The 23,694-nt window shown below is 38.7% G+C and overlaps 1 protein-coding gene across 1 annotated transcript in view; it reads left to right on the top strand.

The window, feature by feature from the left end:
* The window catches only part of LOC124777426 (ankyrin repeat domain-containing protein 6), a 709,541-nt gene that overhangs the window by 639,008 nt on the left and 46,839 nt on the right, over positions 1 to 23,694 (top strand). The window contains exons 5-10 of the mRNA XM_047252825.1: positions 4,156 to 4,257; positions 13,798 to 13,998; positions 16,111 to 16,209; positions 18,337 to 18,435; positions 18,555 to 18,761; positions 20,632 to 20,811. Of these exons, the coding sequence (XP_047108781.1) occupies positions 4,156 to 4,257; positions 13,798 to 13,998; positions 16,111 to 16,209; positions 18,337 to 18,435; positions 18,555 to 18,761; positions 20,632 to 20,811 (888 nt within the window). The remainder of the gene's footprint in view (positions 1 to 4,155; positions 4,258 to 13,797; positions 13,999 to 16,110; positions 16,210 to 18,336; positions 18,436 to 18,554; positions 18,762 to 20,631; positions 20,812 to 23,694) is intronic.

Below are 23,694 nucleotides of genomic sequence, written 5' to 3'. Positions count from 1 at the left end.
CTGGAACTTCATTTCACTAGCCTGTATTCTACTTTTGTCGCTTTTGTGCATTACCCATGTCTCACTTCCGTATGCCAATATGGGGACAAAGTAGGTTCGGTATATAATTCCCTTGGATTTCTGTGGCACCTCCTTGCTCCAAATAAGCCCCCTAATGCATTTGTAGAACTGCCCTGCTTTTCTGCACCTTTCATTTATTTCCATTGCGTTTCCCCCCTTACTTTCAATCACGCTTCCCAGGTACTTGAAGTTCTCTACCACTTGTAGTTTTTCCCCTCCACAAGTTATATCCACATTTGGCCTATTCTTCTTCCTTGTTGTGATGATTATTTCACTTTTCTTTGCAGAGAAATGCATTCCATATTGTGCTGCCGTTGCCTCCCATGCATCTAACTGCTCTTGCACCTCCTTCTCGCAATTTCCCCATAACATCAGGTCATCGGCAAAAAGCACTGCTTTCATTTTATGATCTCCAATTGCATCTGATACTTGCTGTAGGATTTCATCCATAACAATAATAAACAATAAAGGCGAAAGAGCACTTCCATGTCGCAGCCCATTTTGCAGTTTGAACCATGCAGTACGTTCCCTCCCCACTTTCACACAACTCTCACTTCCCTCATACATTTTTCTGACTTTTCGTGTTATCTCTTCATCTATCCCTTTTGCGTTCAGCACATCCCAGAGCTTGTCCCTACAGATACTGTCATACGCCTTCTCAATATCCAAAAAGGCCATGATTAAGTCCTTCCTGTACTCATAGTGCCTTTCCTGCAGTTGCCTTACCGCAAATATGAGGTCCGTTGTTGATCTTCCCGGTCTGAAACCGTACTGCTCCTCATGCAGTCTACTTTCAATACTGCTTCTTATTCTCTTCTCCAGGATCTTTTCATAGATTTTTCCACAGTGGCATAGCAGGGTGATTCCTCTGTAGCTCTCACATCTCCTTTTATCCCCTTTCTTGAAGATCGGGACTATAATTCCTTTCTTCCAATCCTCAGGAATTCTGTTCTCCTTCCACACCACCCTCAGCACTCTGTATAGCCACTGGGTTCCTACTTCTCCTGCTGCTCGTATCATATCCACTGTTACTTCGTCCCAACCGGGTGCCTTGCCCCCTTTCATCCTCCTTATGGCTTCTTCCACTTCATTCCAAGTTAGATCATCAATTTCCCCACTATTATAATCGTCTGCTGCCTTAGGCTCTCCATCGCTGTTAGTTACCCGCTTGGCGGCATTCAACAGATCTTCAAAGTACTCCTTCCAAATCTTTTTGAGCTCATGCATTTCCTCCACAACTCTTCCATTATTATCCATGATCCTCAGGCACTCGCTTCTGTCGTTCCTCTTATTTCTTACCATGGTGTAGAGTACTTTTTTGTTCCCTTCACTGTCCTCTTCTAACATTCTTGTCCATTTTTCCATCCACTTCTTCTTCTCCGCCCTTACTATGGTCTGTGCCGCTTTCTTGCTTTCTTTATATTTTACCCTAGCTTCCTCTGTTCGGGTCTGAAACCATTCTCTGAAGGCTTTGTTCTTTCGAAGTACTGCCTCTTTACATATGTTGTTCCACCATGGGGTTTCCCTACTTCTCCTCTTTGTGCTAGTTCTTCCGCACATAGTCTCAGCTGCTTCAACTAGAGCCCTCTTAAAATCTCCCCATTCGTCTTCCACTGTTCTCTGATCTTCCTTTGGCAGCTTCTTCCTGATCAGTGTCTGGTACTGGGTCCTCGGTTCATCCTCTTTTAGCATCCATGTCTTCAACCTTTTCTCCTGTATATCTGTTGCCCTCCTATCTTTTTTCTCTCTCAGGGTGGCTACCAACAGCCGATGGTCACTGTCTAAGGCCTCAGATGGAATGACCTTAACATCTGTGAGGCTGCTCATCATCTGCCTATCCACTAGTACATAGTCTACTACTGAAGTTTGGGACCAGTCCCCACTGTACCAAGTTATTTTGTGACTACTTCTCTTCTTGTACCAGGAATTTGCGATCGCCAGCCCATTCCTCTTGCAGAATTCCAGCAACAATTTGCCTTCTCTATTACGGTTCCCCCAGCCCTCTGGTCCCGTTATCTCCTCGAATCCTTTCCTGTCTGTGCCAACATGTGCATTGAGGTCCCCTATTATAATCTGATTTCCTCCATTTAGCTGCTTTTGCATGTCATCTTCAAATTCCTCCTTCTCCTTTTTTGTACACCCCACCTGTGGGGCATATGCTTGGATGATTTCAATGCTTTTTCCTTTCACCCGTACTCTGGCTTTTATCATTCGATCATTGATACCTTCCACCTCCTCCTGCAGACCCTCTCTGACCACTATTGCCACTCCATTTCTTCCCCTCTCATTCCCTATCCAGTACAGTTTACATCCTTTACTTAGTGGTTTTTCACCAACTCCTCTCCACCTAGTCTCAGCAAGTCCCAAGATGTCCAATTTCCTCCTTTCCATCATTTCTACAATTTCTTCTAACTTCCCAGTTAGAGTCCTTACGTTTAAGGTGCCCAGTCGTAAACCATCTCGTAATCCTTTTCCATTGCTTGGTCGGTTTCCTTTAAATCCGTTCCGTGATCCGAGGCATGTTCCCTTTTTAAAAGCAGTTGATTTATCCACTACTGGCTTGCTAGGCCTATCGCAGCTTCTCCAGAGCCCCGTTAGCCGTCACGTTTCAGGGTTCCCATAGGGCCTTCTCAGCTACTGTAGCGGTCCTGGGCACACGAAGTCCCCGCTGTACATCGCCCCTACAGGCAGTCCCCTACTTTGTGCCGTTGCCCATCTCCCACGACTTGGACGAGGATCATAATCAATGCAATTTGAAATTAAGTTTTTCCTGAGAAAGGGTGAGGTGGTGCACTGAAGATATTCACTGATGCAGACGAGCATAGTACCAACCAAACAACATTCAAATTTTCCACTTCAGACCCAATCTGTCTACTTGAATCTCACCTCAAAATTAAACTACTCAAATTACTCAGCTCAGATGCTACCCAATCAAACTCAGGATAGAGAAAGTGTTATAGTTTGTCTTACATTACTGCAAAAATGCTACAGAACTCTGACTCATGCTGGATCCATGCTTTCTCCAGATGTCAGATATAGACAACCACCAAATTTTAATTTGGCCAAATTGAACACTTCGACCCATTTACAACAATATATTACATTATAACCTCATAAAAATAAAGTGCTAACTGCAGCAAAGTTAATTCATGATTTATATACTGTTATCGTCCACTTCTCATTTCTTCTTTCGTTTGGTAAGTCACATCATCTTTGTTTATATATATATAAAAAACAAAGATGATGTGACTTACCAAACGAAGCGCTGGCAGGTCGATAGACACACAAACTAACACAAACAAACACACAAAATTCAAGCTTTCGCAACAAACTGTTGCCTCATCAGGAAAGAGGGAAGGAGAGGGAAAGACGAAAGGATGTGGGTTTTAAGGGAGAGGGTAAGGAGTCATTCCAATCCCGGGAGCGGAAAGACTTACCTTAGGGGGAAAAAAAGGCAGGTATACACTCGCGCACACACACACACACACACACACACACACACACACACACACACACACACACACATATCCATCCACACATATACAGACACAAGCAGACATATATCTCACATATATATATATATATCAGACATATATATCACAGTATGTACTATTATTGGTACAAAGAGCTTACACAAGGATACTTCTTCCCAAGAAAATGCTGTGTTAAGCAATTGGAGTGTTAGATCATAATTAACACAATTTGAAAATAAGTTTTCCGTGGTGAAATCAGGTAATACACAGAAGATATTTGCTGCTGTAGACAAGCGCAGTTATTAACCACCTATTGGAACATTAACACCAGAAGTCAATTTCAATGGGAAAATGAAATGTTATGAGAGAGACACTTTAGTTGTCAGCAGCATGTATTTCTTCTAAATGTCTAATGTTGCAAATAATTTACTTGCTTGCATGTTAATGATTATGTTTCCCATCCAGTAAACAGTTATTTGTTATCACAACTATCAAAAATTGTAAACCGTTTACTTCTCTTAAATTTATTATTATCTGAATTATTTTTCAAATTTTATTTAAAATTATGTTAAAACTGACACACATCACACAATTTGTCAGAGAGTACATTGTGTCATTTCAGTTGGGCTGTAGTGCTCTCCAGCGAGCTGCTGCTGATGGTCATGTGGAAGTGGTGAAACAGTTACTCAAGCATGGTGCCAATGTCAATCATCAGGATAATGTGGTATAGTAGATTTCAGATAGTTAGGCATTAAATCTTTAAAATAGAAACCTTCAGAATCACCAAAAAATTCTAACTTATAAAGGGACTCCTTCCATAAGTTTTCTGATCAATTTTCCTACAAAATTTTTATTTGTTTATTGGCTCCATAGACCAGAAACACTGCATACATCAGGTACAACTAGGCCTATATTATATTACATGTACTGATAAATATGCATTACTTACTAAGCATTTAGCAAATTATGATTTTTTTACAATAATATTGTAGCCTGTTTCGTGGTAAATTACTGTTTTTCTTTACATCATTTATGCTGATTGTACCTGTATGTGTAACTGACATTTCTTTTTGATACAGTAGTTCTATTGCACTTTGTCTTACAGTTTAACTGTAGTCCACATAAAATCATTAATACTATAACAACAGTTTCATATCAATAAGTTTTGAGAGTTTTTTTTGCAAATATTTTTACTGTTTAACTCTCTCAAGTTTGAAGGTAGTTCTTCTAGGGCTTTTGTTCCTGCATATGATGGTGTTATTTTGTATTTCACAGTGTTGTATAGGTGTCCACGGAAGAGGCCTTGTTTCTTGTGTCATGGTTATGCTGTCTCTTCTTATCTTCAGTATCAGAAGCATATGTGAATTTTGTCCACACTGGAGCTCATATACGTATTTGTTGGGAAGTGTTAGGATCTTATTAACTTTAAATGCTGAACTGCAGGATTCTCTCCATTTAAGATTGGCTATCATTCTTATTGCTCTTTTTTATAGTTTGAATATTCTATTAATGTTTGTATTGGAGGTGCCTCCCTACAAAATATGCCACAACTTACTGTTGGATAGATAAGTGCATAGTATATCATTTTCATATTATTTGTGTCTTTTAGGTAGTTGAGTTTGTGCAGTACATGTAGGTTTGAACCCATTTTACCATCCACATATATTCAATGTGTTTATTCCAGTTTACATTTTCATTGATTATTATTCCAAGGAATTTAGTGCACTTGGAGTTTTCTGCTGTGCTTTCATCTATGCAATTGTTGGTGATCTCACTGTGATGGTTTCTTAGTTTGAAATTTAGGCAGTGTGTTTTTATAATGTTTTTATGCAGATTAATTCAGTAAATATTTGAATAGCATTAATTATTTCAGAGTTGGCTTTTATTTTTGCATTTTCTGTGTCTTTATCCATGAACATTAGAGTTAAGTCATCTGCATAAGTAACTATTCTGCCATGATTAATTATGTCTGGGATGTGATTTGTGTATAAAATGAAAAGCAGTGGGCCAAGAACTGATCCATGTGGCACAGAGAAGTACTGTTCCCACTTGAGATCTTATATTCTCTCTTCTCATTTTTATGATCTCTGTATGTCATCTCATATTTGTCAGTTATGATAGTATCCAGTTTCCTGCAGTCTCTCTTATACCATATACTCCCAATTTCTATTAAAGTTTTGTCAGACCCATAAATACTCCTACACATTTACATTTAGAGTACAAGCTGGTAATGACATTCTCAATAACCTTTATTACCAGATCTGTGATGCATTTGTTGTTCTGGAAGCCAAGCTGGTTCTTGTGTATTAATCAAAATTTCATCAGAAATGTGAGTCTCTATGTATAAGCTTGTTCAGATATTTTTGATATAGCTGGTGGAAGAGGTGCAGGTCCATAATTTTCTGGTTCTCTTCATTTCCTTTTTATGTATTCATTTTATCAATTCTGGCTTTCAGCAATTTGGAAAAATCCCTTCTAAGAATGATATGTTGATTAGTTGTTTAAGAGGTTTCTTGAGTTCCTGCATTTTTGTGATTTGCATTAGAGTGCCTATCTGTGCTTTGTTTAATGACAGTCTGAATACATAAATAGTATATGTTTTGTTTGCGAAGACCAGAGTGTAGAAACAAAAATTATTCATTCTGCAGTCTTAAAATGAACTTCTTAAATATTTACAGGAAAATGAAAAGTAACGATTTTGATTTTCAGTAGCTAGCACTTGCTGATATCATTGACAGTTGACTCCAAATGTAAACAGGTGTAGCACATTGACTGTAAACAGATGGCCAGCTTAGATATTACTTGACTATAACTCCATTCAAAACTACTCACATTAACAATAACCATTCCTTGAAATGACTACTGATAGAAAAATGTGAAACAAGTAATGGAGAAGAGAAGTGTCACTGGCTAATCCACGCCCATGAAGGAATTAGCATACAAGACTGTATCTGGGGCCTTTATTGGGACTGTTTGTATGTATAGGATCCTTGCCACATAAGGAATGAGACAACCAAAGACTGCATAACTTAGAAGATTTCAACTTATCAAAATGAAAATGGTCAATAAGTGCTTAGCATACCTGTGAAAAACTGTACTTGAGCCTTGTTTGATTAAGCAAGCTTGCAAAATATTGTTTTCCCAAACTACACCTAATGTCCATATGTCACACTGACAAACATGTGGCATGTTTGGATGTTTTCACTCACTCTTCTCTTAAAGGAAATATAAAATACCAAACAATGCTAGTATCTTGTATGTTCCAACAAGTACCATTGTTAAATCCTAGTTTTATCTCATCATCACCCCATGTGTTGGATGATACGTTGTAGTGAGTGATGATTCCCAAGTTGAAACTAAGAACACTTTATTCATGGCCCAAGTTCACAAATAAGTTTAGCTCTAAAAACAACTGAATATCTTTTGTTATCACTTGAGAAGAACAGGAACAATTCCAAGGAAACTCTCATCCCAAGTGGCTGTTGAGCAGCATCAATGGGGATAAAGACATGTGGAGTACTGTGAAGCAGTGCAGAGATGGTGCAGTATAGCACACAGCATCCTGGCTGGCCTCAGTGAGTTCAGATTACTGAGTTATGAATGTAGCCGGCTCCCAGCCTGGAACTGCTTGAGCAGTTGAATGCTGCTACTGGAGTCTGTGCTTCACCTTAAATATCCATCAGGCAAGTGTGTTCAGAACCATATGATATGACGGCAGTAATCGTTTCCTTAACAGCGACGCCATCAGTTTCCTGTGCACATACTGGTTGGGCACATGACTGGTGCCCCACACAACAAGCAGAGTAACAGACTGTATACAGTGTTGGGTCTACAGCACACTATGCCCTTGTGGTATTTGTAAATAGTCTTCTGAAGAGAGTTGCTTATGAGCCAGTGGTTAACTACCTGCAGGACAAAGACATTGTGTTGGAAGCATAAAGTAGTCAGCTTATGACCACTATACAACAATTCCTTTTTTGATAAACAGCTTTTTCCTCTGATTGTCCACTAATACCTACATCCTCATTTCATTAGATAGCCACTAGAATAACCAATGGAAGGGTAACATTCTACAAATCAGAGTGTGGAATGTAAAAAGCTATAAAATATGAAAAGGGGACTCCAAAGACTTAGTCCAGATATCGTAGGGACCAGTGAAGTGAAACAGAAAGGAGATAAGGATTTATGGACAGATGAATATTGAGTAATAACAACAGTAGAAAATGGGACTAGGATTGATTCTGAAAAGGAAGGTAGGGCAGAGAGTGAGTTAGTGTGAACAGTTCACTCATGAGGCAGTTCTCATCAAAATCAACAGTTGTAAAGGGAGATGAAAATCTAATAATCATGGGGAATAGGGATGTGGTAGTAGGGGAAGGAACAGAGAACAATGTTACAGGAGAATATGGGCTTGGAAATAGTACTGAGAGAGGAGAAAGATTAATTGAGTTATGCAATAAGTTTCGGCTAGTAACAGGGAACACAATGTTTAAAACTCACAAGAAGGAGGGGGGAGGGTATATTTGGAAAATACTGAAGACATGGGAAGATTCCAGCTGGATTACATCATAGTTAGACAGAGATTCAGAAATGAGATATTGCATTACAAGCTGTACCCAGGGGCAGTGGCAGATACAGAATAACCTCAAGGAGGATGCACTAAAGATGTATTGAGCTACATTTACTTTTACTGTAATAAAAAATAATCAAGTTACATGCAAAGTTTATGAAAGTTTTATTTAAACTGATTTTACACATATACCAGACAGTGCCATCTTAAGATATAAGAAAGTTACAATTGTGGTTCTCTTCCTTAAATGATGAATTCTATGTGCCTATTCTTCCTGGCAAATTGGTTAATTACATCGTCAATAGGACAATCAATGTCAGAGTGAGTGTTCAACAGAGCTAAGCCATTAAGTTGATCCTCCTCCATTGTCGACCTCAGCCATGTCTTTGTATGCCGCTATGTTGAAAAACTTTTTCCACTGTAGCAATAGATGCAGGTGGACTAGAAAATATTTTGTACAGCACGTGCAAAGTAGGATAGTTAGATCTAGGACAAACAAACAGCACTTCCATAACAGAATCATGATTATTAAGGGCATTTATTTTCGTTTGCTTGTATTGAAGAATCTTTCCCATTAGTCTCTTTTTAATCACTCGACTCAGTAGAGTCGACTGATGAAAGAAATGAACAAATAGCATGCAAGCTGACTGGCAGGGACAGCACAGATGGCAATGCGGGTGGCCTCGCAAGGGGTAGCGTGCTCGGCCCCCATATGTATCTGCCAATGCCCAGGAGCTGATATAACGTCAAATCACAACTTAATAATGATGAAGATTAGGCTGAAGATTAAGAGAATCATCCAGAAGAATCGATGTGGAAAATGTAGGATACTGTAGTACTGAGGAAACATGAGCTATATTTGAAGTTCACTAAGGATGTAGATACTGCAGTAATAAATACCACAGTAGGCAGTTTAGATGAAGAGAAAAGAAAACGACTAGAAACGGCCATCACAGAAGTAGGACAGACTAACATAAGAACAAGAAAAATAATGTCGAATAATCATTGGGTAACACAGGAAATACTTCAACTGACTCACAAGCAAAAGAAGTAAAAAACTGTTCAGGGAAAGACAGGAATCGGTCAGTTAGGAATTAAATAAACAGGTAGTGCAGCAAAGACAACACAAAATGGCTGCATGAAAAATTGTAAGAAATAAAAGAATAATGATTGTTCGAAGGATTGATTCCACATATAGAAAAGTTAAAACAACCATTGGTGAAATCAGAAACAAGGGTGTCAACATTAAGAGTACAATGGGAATTCCACTCTTAAATTCAGTAGGAGAGCAGATAGGTTGAAAGAGTAGACTGAAGGCCTGTAGGGGGAGGAGAACTTGTCAGTGGTGTGGTAGAAGAGGAAATGGGAGTCAGTAGGGGAGAAATAGATAATCCAATATTAGAGTCGGGATTTAACAGAGCTTTGCAATCAATTAAGTCAAACATTCCTTTGGAACTTCTGAAATCATTGTGGTGAAGAGGCAACCAAATGACCATAGAAATTGGTATGTAGGATCTATGAGACTGCAAACATAACATCAGACTTTACAAAAAATATTATCCACACATTCCCAAAGTAGCAAGGGAAAAAATTGCATGAAACCTCACACATCCAGCTTAACTTGGATGCAAGTGCATGGCAAAAATAAGCAGAAGTATAAGAAAGTAAATTGAGGAACCTGTTAGATGACAATCAGCTTCATTTTTGGAAATGTAAAGGCACCAGACAGCTCTAACATTGCGATTCGCAATGGAAGCTAGGTCTAATGAAAATTAAGATGTCTTCATAGGATTTGTTGACACAGATCAAGCATTTTGACAATGAAAATGGTGCAAGGCGTTTGACATTCTGTGTAAAACAGGAGTAAGCAATAAGTAAAAACTGTTTGTACAATAATCAGGAAAATGGAAAAACAAAAACAAAGGGCTTGGGTTAGAAAGAATATAAGATAAGGATGGTATCTTTTGCACTTTACTGTATGTCAAAGAAGCAATGACTAAAAGACAAGAAAGGTTCAAGAATGGGATTAAAATTGAGGATGAAAGAATGTCAATGACAAAAGTTCTTGATGACTGTGCTGTCATCAGTGAAAGTGAGGATGTACTACAGGACCTATTGAATGGAACAGACAGTCTAATGATTGCAGAATACGGACTGAGGATAAACCAAAGAAAGGTGAAGGTGATGATGATTAGCAGAAGTGAGATTAGTGACAGACTTAACATCAAAACTGGTTAACCCAGAATACGTGATGTTAAGGAATTCTGCTACCTTGGAAGCAAAAAACCACGAGGGATGAAGTAAGACTAGCATAGGTAAAAAGACCATTTGTGGCCAAAACAAGCCTACTAGTATAAAACATAGACCTTTATGCGAGAAAGAAGTTTCTGAGAATGTATGTTTGGAGTGCACAACATTGTACAATAGCAAAAGGAAAGGAAGAGAATCCAAGCATTTGAGTTGTGGTGCTACAGAGAAACGATGTAGGTTAGATGGACTGATAAGATAAGGAATGAGGAGGTTCTCTGCAGAATCGATGAAGAGAGAAATGTATGGAAAGCACTGTTTAGAGCCGCCACTATTTTTCAACGCTACGTGTAAAATAGCAAACTTGCCATGGCTATGGTAAAGACCATGGGAGCAGGCAAAACACAGTGATGTAAGATGCAGCAATGCCACTGGTTGAATCCTCATGGAGGCTGAGGCACAGGTCAGCAACTCAATAATGTCAATACAACAGAGAGACAGGGTGACAATGGTTTCAACAGGCCTATTTCTACACCTCCAAGCTAGAGGCTTGTTTTGCTTACGTCATTGTAAATGGTGCTTTGGCAAAACAAGTAGGCCCTGAAGCTTTATCAGTTCTGATAATTTTTAGCCAGATGCAGTATGGCAGCATCATCTGTGAGGGGAAGTCTATGTCAGTCATTGGGGAGACATTGTCCTGCAAGCAGCCACCAGAGATCTGAAATGCATCAATCATAGGCCTACTGCTGGTACTGTGTCCACTGTTTTTGGCTTAGTGTCTTCCAGTCAGTAGGCCACCTTGCAAGAGTGGATGCCATTGCTAAGGGCAATCTTCCTCTACAAGAACCACAGCAGTTTTCTGCACCTTCCAGTGTGTCCAGCTTGGAGCTTCAGAACTGCGTCCAGATGGCACACATGGTGCCGTGGTCTCTGCATGTCAACTTTCCTACCCAGTTGCTGGCATCCTAAAAGGACGCTGGCCGCCTGTTACATCAGAGCCGCAGCATTCGCTGTCTTAAGCACACGCCCATGGGAGCATTGCCAGTACAGAACGTCATGACAACCAGTGTAATTTTTTCTCCAATAAAATTTATGGCTAAGAATGATGTTTCCATGAGCAACTGTTGGTCATTATCTTGACAACAACCCACTGCTTCAACTCATTCCTGCCACTCTAGAGACCATCCACCTTGGGCCTCTGCCACTGACTTCAAAAAGAGATAGGATGACAGTACATGTGTTAAGACATCAGGGATCGACTTGCATCATACTAAAGGAAGCTAAAGAGGGTTAAAACTGTAGGGGAAGATACAGATTGGTATATATCAAACAAATAATTGAAGGTGTATGGTACAAGTGCTACTCTGAGATCAGGAGGGTAGCACCAGAGGAATTCATGGTGGCCCACATCAATTCAGTCAGTAGACTAATGATGAAAAAAAGTAGCAACTAGAATTGAGAAAGCACCTACCACCTTTGCAAGGTATATTTCGAACTTTTGCTCCGGAACCAGATGCATCCCTATATGATCCACTCCAAACTTGTAACTAGTTCGAATTCAGAGGAGGATTATTCCCCCCCCCCCCCTCCTTTCCCCCCCCCCTTCCCCCCCCCCCAACCTCCCCCCCCCCCACACACACACACAAAACAGAACTTGATATCACTCTCAGTTTATTTATATCAGCACTTACAAGGGAACCTCCCCATCACACCCCCCTCAGATTTAGTTATAAGTTGGCACAGTGGATAGGCCTTGAAAAACTGAACATAGATCAATCAAGGAAACAAGAAGAAGTCGTGTGGAACTATGAAAAAAATAAGCAAAATATACAAACTGAGTAGTCCATGCGCAAGATAGGCAACATCAAGGATAATGTGAGCTAAGGAGCGCCGTGGTCCCATGGTTAGCGTGAGCAGCTGCGGAACGAGAGGTCCTTGGTTCAAATCTTCCCTCGAGTGAAAAGTTTACTTTCTTTATGTTTGCAAATTTGTGATCTGTCCGTTCATTCATTGACGTCTCTGTTCACTGTAATAAGTTTAGTGTCTGTGTTTTGTGACCGCACCGCAAAACCGTGCGATTAGTAGAAAGGACGTGCCTCTCCAATGGGAACCTTGTTATTGAAGTCGCGAGCTATATATGCTGGATTCATATTGCCCACAGAATACTTCTCACGTATTTAATGCACTCTCGTCCAAAGTAGCGAACAGTCAACTGCCAGCCAGGGACCCTCGTTAGCAGGAATACTCTCTCTTCTGTGCGCTGTAGTCGACTGACGTCGTGTGTTTCGATGTTTGTTTAGGTATAGCGTCCCCATTCTACGGTGCAGTTACCTCACGTCGGATGGACGGACGGACAGATAATAATTGTCTGAAAATAAAAAATTAAAATTTTCACTCGAGGGAAGACTAGAACCAAGAACCTCTCGTTCCGCAGCTGCTCACGCTAACCACGGGACCACGGTGCTCCTTAGCTCACATTATCCTTGATGTTGCCTATCTTGCGCATGGACTACTCAGTTTGTATATTTTGCTTATTTTTTTCATAGTTCCACACAACTTCCTCCTGTTTCCTCGATTGATCTGTGTTCAGTTTTTCAAGGCCTATCCACTGTCCCAACTTATAACTAAATTTGAGGGGGGTGCGATGGGGAGGTCCTCTTGTTAGTAGATCACTTTAGCATTACTTCCAAGAAATACATCATAAAAAAACAAAAGAAAAGTTTGTCTGATTATCGGAAAAGTAATTGTCTCATGCAACTGATTTAATAGCTATAACAGTAACAAATTCTCACACAATGTAGACAGTGTCTTAATTTAAATGAAATAAAATCAATGTGCACTCACATCATTACCAGTGTTTCATTCAGTATAATGACTAAGGACACAGGTCTGCAGAGTGTAGCTATATGGTTGTTAAATATAGGTAATACTGCTTCTTTGAATTGTTTTCACCTTCTGTTTGGAAAAAGTCGATCTTCACATTGTGTTTTCTTGTTAGTGAAAGGTCTTTCCTTCATGTAGATCATTGGTTCAGTCCATGGACATAGAAACCATCTTAGGTTCATTGTTCAAAACAGGTGCGATCAGCCTATTAATGGGTTTCTTCAGTTGGTTGGAATGTTTTCTGCAGCTAATCAGGCTACAAGACCATCTACATGAGCTAGACAACACAGACAAGTGATTGAAATGTATCCTGTGTTGAAAAGAGCGTGTAATGCTCCAAAATTATTTGCCATTTTGAGATTTATTTTTCATGCTGCTTTATTCTCCAAAAGTTAAATGAGAAACCTGGAAACAAATATATGTAAAAATATAAACACTTTCACTAAAATTTTCTTTGAGGAAGAGGGAGATCATGAGCCTGTTGACCTCCTCCTCCACCCTTCCCGTTGTATCCATACCTGTTGAGAGAGCTATGGAAAGTGATATGTTTTATGCTTTTTGCAGCATGGCAACACAGCTTTACATGAAGCTAGCTGGAAAGGCTACAGCCGTACTGTAGCAGCACTGGCTCGATGTCGTGGAGTCAACCTTCATCTAAAAAACTGTGGTGGATTTGCTGCTCTCCACCTCTGTTGTCAAAATGGGCATAATCAAAGTTGCCGTGAGTTGCTTTTAGCAGGCTGCAACCCTGACCTTCAAAATAATGTAAGTAATGCTTTCTGCCATGAATGTAATAATGTAAAACGTCTTGCCTTTCAAAGATATATTAAACATAATTAAACATAAAGTTATCATAGGCTCATTCATTCACTGCAGTCATTTAAACTACGTGCTATTGCTTGTAATATAATGTCTGTGGCACAACATTTCAAATTTATTTGAGTTTATTCAGATAACAATATCTGTTGTGTCTCTCTTCTTTCTTTTATATTGTTTGCAGAATCATCTAAATTTAGTCGTCATCGTTCAGAGCTTTTTTCATTATTCGGTGTACTGTGTTACAAAATTCACTGTTATTACTTGATTATCAAGTAATTGTTGGCATTGAAGTATCAAACTTAATGAGTCATTCTTGTGATTGGTGAAACACTTGCAACCATTACATTCACATTCCTATATTAAAAACACTTCCTATTTTCTGGACCATCTGATATGTGTTTCTACCTCCCTCTTATGCCTCATGTGGCAACCTATCACTGGTACTACTGCCCTCTACACAAACATTCCCAATGTGCCTAGTCCATCTTGCACAAGCAGCCATAAAAATCAGTATGACCCTCTCTTGTAAGTTAATGTGTGCTCCACCAGAAGGAAGGCCATGTGCATGACAGCCCTTGGCATATACTAGCCAATACGCAACTTCAAACATGAAAGCTCAGTCTTAAGCATGTATATGATTTCCACCACACACATGATCTCAAATTATCAGTAATTACTCATGTTATTGGCTACCTGCTGTTCACTTCTGTACCCAGTTACTGCATACCTTTTTGTACATTATTTCTTTTTGTTTACATTTTGTGAATTCCTGTCCTTTTTCTTCCTTGGCTGCTTCTTCTCTACTATTAGCCACTTAATTTTCCTATGTTGCTTTCTATTTTCATGTAATTCTTGCTTCTGTTACAAAAGAGTTCTTCACCACCTATTATTTGGCAGCTATCCTCTTGACCACCTATAACACCTCAGGCTCCAAATATCCCATCTACAGCTTTTGACCTATCCTATGTATCAGTTACAGTGTTTCAGGTTTTAAAATTTATCTGTTGCTTACAAGTCGTCATTGATTTCCCCTTAATGAGACATGAGTGACTTCTTTTTTTTTCTGATCAGTCTTGCTTCCTTCAACCATTACCTCTTTTTTACTATTGAAGGAACCATTGCCTTTAAAAGTTTATAGTTTTGTTTGGATAATATAGAGGGTGATCAGGTACAGTCTGAAAAGCTAGTAAGTGTGCTGCAGGGTAGGTTGTGCTGAGAAATGTTTCTCAAGAAAAAATTCAATACAGTGTGCCATTTCTGAATAAATGAGCATTGAAGTTACCCAATCAGGTCTCTCAAGTGGCCAGCCAGATACAATTAGTGTCCATTGTTCTTACAGTGAATAACACATGGGGTTGCTCAGCCTTTGGCTTGGGTTCGATCCTTACTGCAATCCCATGTCCAATTTTTATATTGGCCTCTTGTTTGGTTTTAGGAAATCAAACTAAGAACACATTCTATGACACTGCCTCTGGTGTGCCATTTGAATTTGTGTGTGCAATGGCCTGATTGGCTAACTTCAATGTCAGTTGACTCAGAAGCAGTGCAACATATCAAATTTTTTTCTTAAAAATTATTTCACAGCCCAACCTATTCTGTGACACTCTTACAAACTCTTCAGTCTGTTTCTGATCACCCTGTATGTGTGTTCATCTCTGTTGCCTTTTGATAAGTCCAAGTCAATTGTATGAGTATCTTTATTTGACTGAAATCCAGTTTGATGATCATTTCCCAATTACATATTTGGATCATTTTGTCATTTTGTATCAACTGCTGTGCAGGTATTGCTCCTTGCCAGGTAGTACAGAATCTTCTCTTTTATGGATTATGGCATAGCGTTCACATTAATCCAAAATTAGTTTCCGACAGTTAAATAACTATTGATGATTCACTCTGCACCTTCACGCACTTGGAAACAGTCAAAAACTTCATAGTAAAAAGTCCCCTTTTGTTTATATTTATTACATTTTTGCCAATGTATATAACCATTTCATGTAACATTAAGCCATTTTTAAAAAAATTTCAAATACTTGTCTGCACGCTGTTCTGTTTCCACAGTATGGTGATACACCACTTCACACAAGTGCCAGGTATGGACATGCTGGAGTAACAAGAATTCTTATTAGTGCCCAGTGCCATGTTTCAGATCAAAACAAGGTAAGTTGCAGCTATTATGGCTGTTCCTATTGCTGGCATTGCTGTATTTGGTGTCCCACTTTAATTACATAAAAAACTTTTTATGGGTAATTGTGGTACAATGACCAGTTGCCAAAAAAATTAAATTCTGCTTGCTTTGCACTTAAAAATATCACGAGTGTGACAATGTGCATACAAAAATACCAAGCCAATTCTTTCCCTTGTCCTCCTCCAAATGAGCTTGTGCTCTGTCTCAAATTGTCTGTCCTTTCTCACTCTATCCTACCTTCATTTTCCACATATGTCTCCAAATTTCGTAATTTTGGCATATAAATATTTCACAGGCTGCAAATGGATACAAGGCATGAAATGGCTACTCATCTAAAACAAAGTAAGCTACAGACATACTTTATTAACATCTTCATCCACATTTTGTTTAACTTTATGAAGTCTGAAACAGTACATACTTACTAATGACAACCTGGCTTACATAAGAAACTGAATTGTATCTTATCCATTAATTAGCTGAGCTGCTAAAATATAGGAGTATTAATAATTGTCAGTATGTATTATTAACAGGGTAACTCTGACAGAAATTTAATCATTTAGCAAAGGCAGTCATTGGCCACATATCTCATTACTAGTTATACATTTCAAAAATATCTGCCTCCACAAGGAAGGTCATTGATGCATAATTGAATGCTCACACTAAACACAGAGACAGACCATCTCCAAAGTTAAGCATTCAGCAGGTCAACATGTCAACTTAGAGACCATATAACAATACGTATGTGGGCTGCAGGGCAGTAGTTTATTTTCCAATTCAAGAAGGGCAATGACATCTGGGCACCCAGAACAAGCTGAATCTTTTCTGGTGCCATACAGAAGCCACCATTCCAAGTAATTACCTATGCGAATCACACTTCACAGACAACAGAACTTGGCATCTGCAGAAAGACTCCACCATTCCATAGTCAAAACATCACTAGAGTTACAGCAGTTGTTTGTAGAAGCACACTTTTAAACATATAAGGTGAAGAAATTCCCCTTAAGTGCAAGATAGAGTCCAGTAGTTATACCTTTGCAAGAAAGATATAAGGGGCACTCAATAAGTAATGTAACACTTTTTTTCAGTTGAAAAAATACTGAATTTGCTGTGGGATATTGTGGAATATTCCTGCTTCAGCCCCTATAGTTTCATGAAGTTCCAATAGGTGGCGGCACTATACTTAGCCTTCAAAATGGCATCTGTAACAGAGGTGTGTTCCAACAGAAAGCTGCCTTTGAGTTTCTTTTGGCAGAAAACCAGAGCATCACAAACATTCATATGTGCTTGCAGAATGTCTAGCAGACGTGGCAATGAACAAAAGCACTGGGAGTTGTTGGGTGAGGCGTTTGTCATCACAACAAGGTTGCGCAAACCTGTCCGATCTCCTATGTGCTGCACAGAAACACACAGCTGAGACTCCTGCAATTGTCCCAATTTCCATCTGTTTGGCCCAACAAAGGATCTTCTCTGTGGGGAACAGTCCCTGGAGAATGGGGAGGTTATTGATGCAGCAAGATGGTGGTTCTGACGTCGACCAGACCTACAGGCAGAAAATGTGCTCCTGTTTCTTTGCAGTGACACTGGGGACAGTGTTAACACATGAAGCCAGAGTAATTCGATGCATGTATTATTTGTTGGTGCACATTTGGTTCAGAGGACTCCTGGTGTCAGTCATATAGTGCACATCTGGATTGTTATTGAGAGGGGGCTGTGTGTGTACCTTGAGCTTTGTTGCTATCAACTACTGTGAATCTGAGCGGATACTGAATGTTAACAAATCACCATGGCTCCCATTCCTTTTAATTTCTCGTGAGGTGCATGTCCAATAAGTCAGTGCCAGCAAGCACAGTAAAACGAGTGCAAAATACAACTAGAAGGTACTCCAGTTCAGTTGCTCACTAGCATGTATTAACATTCATAGTGAAACTAGTCACATTTATCTTCAAAACTATTGTTAACTATTATGTAGACAACAACAAAACATATTTGCATTCCTTAATTAAAATTTTCTTTGAAATTTTAAAGCAATTATTACGTAAACACCATCACCCATATTGAGCTGTTAAGAAATCATATGAATTTTGACATGCTATTTGCAGAATGGTGACACTGCATTGCACATTGCTGCAGCTATGGGTCGCAGAAAACTTACAAGAATATTGTTGGAGGCTGGTTGTGACAAAAGTCTTAAAAATAAGGTATAATGTCAATAAAAGAAATTTTAATCATTTTTATTCATGGATCATATTATAATGCAAAAGGTTTTTCCTTGTCATTCACATATTTGTATTAAGTCTTATTAGCAAATTTGTTTCAGCAAAATGAGACAGCAAGAGATATTGCTTTACGGAAAGATCTAAATGAAATTCTCTCTATTCTGGACAACTGCCCAGTATCAAGGGCAAAGTCAAAGTACACAAAGACTGTCCGTGAGAAGGAAATAAAGAATGAGAAGAAACGGGAAAAGAACGAGAGTGGGACAAGTAGTAAAGACAGCAGCACCCGTCACAAAGATAAGAAGAAGGTTCGTTAATATCTGTTATTTCAAGCTTATTATTGCATCAAACTGATAATTGGTATTTAAATGTGCAAGCAGGATGTAAAAAGCAAGTTGATTTATTGCTTTAGAACAAAATTGTAATCTATGTTCATTCTTACGAGAAGGATGACATTTTGGGTTCCAGAGGCTTTTTTTTAGACTGACAGTACTATTTATATGATTATTTATCCAATGTTGCAGGTGTTAGATAATAAAAAATGTAACAGCCTTTTTATTTAGTATCCATACTGGATCTTGTGAACACCACAGCAGTTACTGATTGTTGGTGAATAGTGCAACAAGCTACAAACTGTTTATTTACATTTATCAACAGTTGCAATTTTTTATGGATGAAATTTTCATTCATCAATAATATTTGTCCTTTGGATTACTGGTAGTTTTGGAAAACATAATCTTAATAGATATTCCACTTGTTAATGTTCTACGTCACAGTTTTCTGCTGTAACTAATCATTTAAAAAGAAAGCAACTATTGCATGAAAGTAAACAGTGCGAATAACTTTTGATATTCATCCACAATTGCATAGTACTTAGCAAGATAGATATTTGCTAATGAAATTTGTCATAAATAGTCCATCACAAATTGAGAAGAAGAATAATATCCACTGCTGCTACATTAGAAGAAAAAAATACATTTTGTCTCATCATTAAGACTGTCAGTGGCTGACAAAATGATTGAATATGCAACCACAAAAATCTGTGATTATTTGCCCAATAACAAAGTTTGCATGTAGTTCACAAAACATATTTTCAGTTTAAACTGAAATTGCTTATTCTGGACTATCATTCCCATCTGTAGATAAATTCTTAATTAAAACTAGCAGCTTGTTTAACATGGAAGAAAATTGTGTTACATTGTTGCAGATTTTGAGTATGTTTCACTAGTAGCATGAGTAATATATTCACTTTTATTAAATACAAGCCATTTATTTTTTGCTTTGTCTTGGGTTTTCAATTATCTAACTGGGTATATGTGAGTTATCATGATTTCCTCTCCTATGCTTCTATCTTCGTCTAAAAGTAGGACTTACACCCAACACCTTCAGTTATTTTGTTTAATATATTCCAGTCTCTGTCTTCCTCTGCAATTTTCGACCTCTCCAGCTCCCTCAAGTACCATGGAAGTTGTTCCCACCCCTGGATGTCTTAACGCATGTCAAACCTCCTGTCCCTTCTTCCTTTCCTCACTGATTCTGTAAAGAACCTAATTTCTTATCTTATCCATCCACTGAATATGTAGCACACTTCTGTAAACCTTACCTCAAAAATTCTGATTCTTTCTTTTCTGGTTTTCACAGAGACCATATTACCTTCTGAATCATGTTAAGCTCCTGACACATATTCTCTGAATCTTTTTCTCTCAGATTAATGCCTTTGTCTGATACTAGCAGGCTCCTTTTGCTCTCTTTGACTGTGTTACTTTGCTTTTTATCTCCTATTAGCTTCATCTCCCTTGTGTTTTTTTTTCCAAGATAGCAGATGTTCTTCACTTTATCTACTATGTGGTCCTCAAGTTTTATGTTAAGCTATCACTAATCCCATTTCTGCCCCTTGTCATTATCCTCATCTTTTGTTGATTTACTCTCAGTCCATATTCTGGGCTCATTAGACTGTTGATTTGAGTCAACAGTTCCTGTAATTGTTCTTCATATTAATTGAAGATATCAATGTCATCAGTGAAGCTTGTCATTGATTTCCTTTCACCCTGAATTTTAAGTCCACTCCTAAACCTTTCCTTCATTCCTTCTTATATCTAATCATAATTTAGTCAACTTGTGTTTTAAAGGATAAATTGTTACTTGTATCAACAGTAACAAACTTTTGTTTTTTTCCAGCACAAAAACACCCATAAGGTGCACTTTGAAAGGCCAACAGGCAAGCAGTGGTCACCTTACGGATGTCATTACTTTCCAGATCCTAAAGCATTTCCACAACCAAATCTGGATTCCTTACCACAAGAGCCTCTGAAAAAGGGTGAACAATATTATCTAGATTTAGCTGGAAACATTCGAAAGGTAAGAAAACAAATCATCAAAGGCCTCCAGTTCCTATATCGTACCATATATAGGATGCTTGTTTTAACTTGAGATAACCAAATATATCGAAAATGTTGCAGTGAAAAAAAAAAAATCTGTTCTGGATTTCTGGATGACAGGGAGCATCTGTCTGTGCTACAGCTGGATATCTCCTAACCACCCGTCTTGCATCAGCAGGTCTATGTTTTATTTTCAAATGGGAACTCCACCCCTCCCCCACATTTTTATTGCATATTCAGATTCTATGCCAAAAAATACTTATGGTTTACTCAAACCATTGTTTCCCTTTTGTGATAGCAAATATCCAGAGCGCCTGTTTGTTGTTGCAATTAAGAACCAACACACTTGATTCTACATTTAATTTAGGATGTAAATGTAAAACTTGGTGTTTCAGTGGCTAATACAGATTTTCAAACGTTACTTGAGTGTTGCAAATGTGATTGTGCAGAGGATAGGGAGAACAGAGGTAGTAATGGGATGGTTGTGTCTGATGATCAGCAACGCAGGTAAGGCATGAGTCACACTGTACTGTGCATGTTCAAAACAGACTAGGCATCAGTGGAGGTTGTTTACAAGTAGTGCACACTTCTTATTTGCATTCAGAGGCCAAGGTCAATGTGCAATGAAAGACCTAACAGAGTTCCAAAGAGAGCAGATTGTGGGGGCCCGATTAGCGGGAGCATCAGTAACCAAGATAGCCAACTTATTGAATGTTTCAAGATCAGCTGCTTCAACAGTCATGACAGCCCAGACAAAATGTGGAAAGACATCATCACGTAAATGTGATAGTGGATGCAAATCAAAACTAAATGACAGAGATTGTTGTGTGCTAACATGAATTGTGTCAAAACAATACAAAACTACAGTGACTAAAGTGACAGCAGAGCTCAATAGCCAACTTTGGGACCCCGTATCTATCAACACCATCCGCTGAGAACTCCATAAAGCAAATATTCATGGATGAGCTGCTATATCAAAACCATTAGTGACAACAACCAATGCAAAGGAGCATAAAATAGGATGTCAGGAGCATAAATCCTGGACAACATCAGTGGAAACACATCATATGGTCCAACAAGCCAACATTTTCATTATTTCCAACATCTGGCTGGGTTTATGTCTGGAGAATGCCAAGCGAAGCCTACAATTTTGATTGCTTGATTCCAACAGTTAAGCATGGAGGTGGAAGTGTGATGGTGTGGGTATTCATATCATGGTATTCTGCTGGTCCCATCATTACTCTCAAAGGCCATGTTACAGCCAACAATTATGGGAACATGTTAGGTGATCAGGTGGACCCCATGATTCAAATGTTGTTCCCAAACATGATACCATATTTCAGGACGATAATGCACGCATTCATATAGTCAGGACAGAATGAGGAGCATACAACTGAACTGTAGTCTCTTACCCGGCCAGCACTGGAACATTATCAAACTCTCGTGGGCGGTATTGGAGCACAGACTCCGGAGTAGATTTCTGCCTCCCTCATCACTACAGGATTTAGAAGAGGTTCTGATCGAAGAGTGGCATATTATTCCACTGGAGACTATACAATCATCATATGCCAGTATTTCAAGAAGAATTACAGCTGTGTTATGGGAAAATGGGTGTCCAACCCATTATTAACAAACCATTCCCAAGTAAGTACAGGTGTTCACTTTATTTTGTCTATCCCTTGTACAATAAACATAATATGACTAGACATTGACATTTGTGGCAAGCAAGCTACTCATATGGCAATGTAGTTTTCTGTCCTGTGGTTGTAGTGAGTGACCAAACAAAGAATGCTTGATTTTAGTGGCCATCCTGAAATACTGCCGTCAGGGTGACTGATTTTGGCATGTGTTTCCATCCAGCTGCCATAAATATTGTGCTGGCTACTATGCGGCTACCGACAGAATACAAATCACAACCATTTTAATCAGGTCAAATGTCCATGAAACGAGTGACAAATGGTGAGGCAACAAGACTCCCCAATATCAAGCATCCCAATGGGAACAGACCTGGATCATGCTTAAGATAGTTTCTAACAAGATAGTGAAACAGCTACCTATATTGTACTGTACAATCAAATTTGCAATACTAAAGTACATTTTGAACATAAATATCAATTATTAGAACACAGAGGTTTACATTTACAACACAAATGAAAAGTAGAATCAAATGCATCAATTCTTAATTGCAAAAACGGGAACACTCAATATTTGTCAATTACAGTACCACCTACCGTGAATGTAAACACAGGTCTGAGGTAACTGTACATATTTTTTGGCTTAGAAGCTGGATATGCAATAAAAATATTGGGGGCAGGGGGCAGGTTCCCATCTTAAAATACAAGGTTGAACCTGCCCACAGAGGAGGAGTGGTATTAGAAGGTGTCCAATTGCAGCTCAGATGGATGTCCCCTTTACTAATATTAATTTCTCATGTAGAGCATTGTTTTCATATGATGGATCATTTTTGTGATATTTAGATGCCTCAAATTAAAAGAAACACCATGTATACATTGCCATACTTATACTTTACGGGAATGAGGGAGAGAGGAGGAGAGATGGAGTGCCTCATATTGTAAAAAAGCCTATCACTGTGTTAATTGGTGCAACAAACCCCAATAAAGCTGCATAGATTGGACTTTTGATTCACTTGAGAAATATTCCTGTCCACTGCCCCACATTATCTTTTTGGCTACATTTGATGCCATCAGCCTCTAAAAAATGAACAGTTTGAAGGCAGAGTGAAAATTCCTTGGTTGGCACAGAAATTGTGGTGACATCAATCAAGTTTTGTTTTTGTGATGATGATACATACTGCATAACAATATAATTGAATGTCAAATTAATCTTTGAAGCTTTTTTTCTT

This window comes from Schistocerca piceifrons, chromosome 2, assembly GCF_021461385.2.
Source record: "Schistocerca piceifrons isolate TAMUIC-IGC-003096 chromosome 2, iqSchPice1.1, whole genome shotgun sequence".
In the NCBI taxonomy this organism is placed as follows: domain Eukaryota; kingdom Metazoa; phylum Arthropoda; class Insecta; order Orthoptera; family Acrididae; genus Schistocerca; species Schistocerca piceifrons.
Note: the sequence above shows the minus strand (reverse complement) of the source record. Positions and strands in the feature narration are given on the sequence as shown.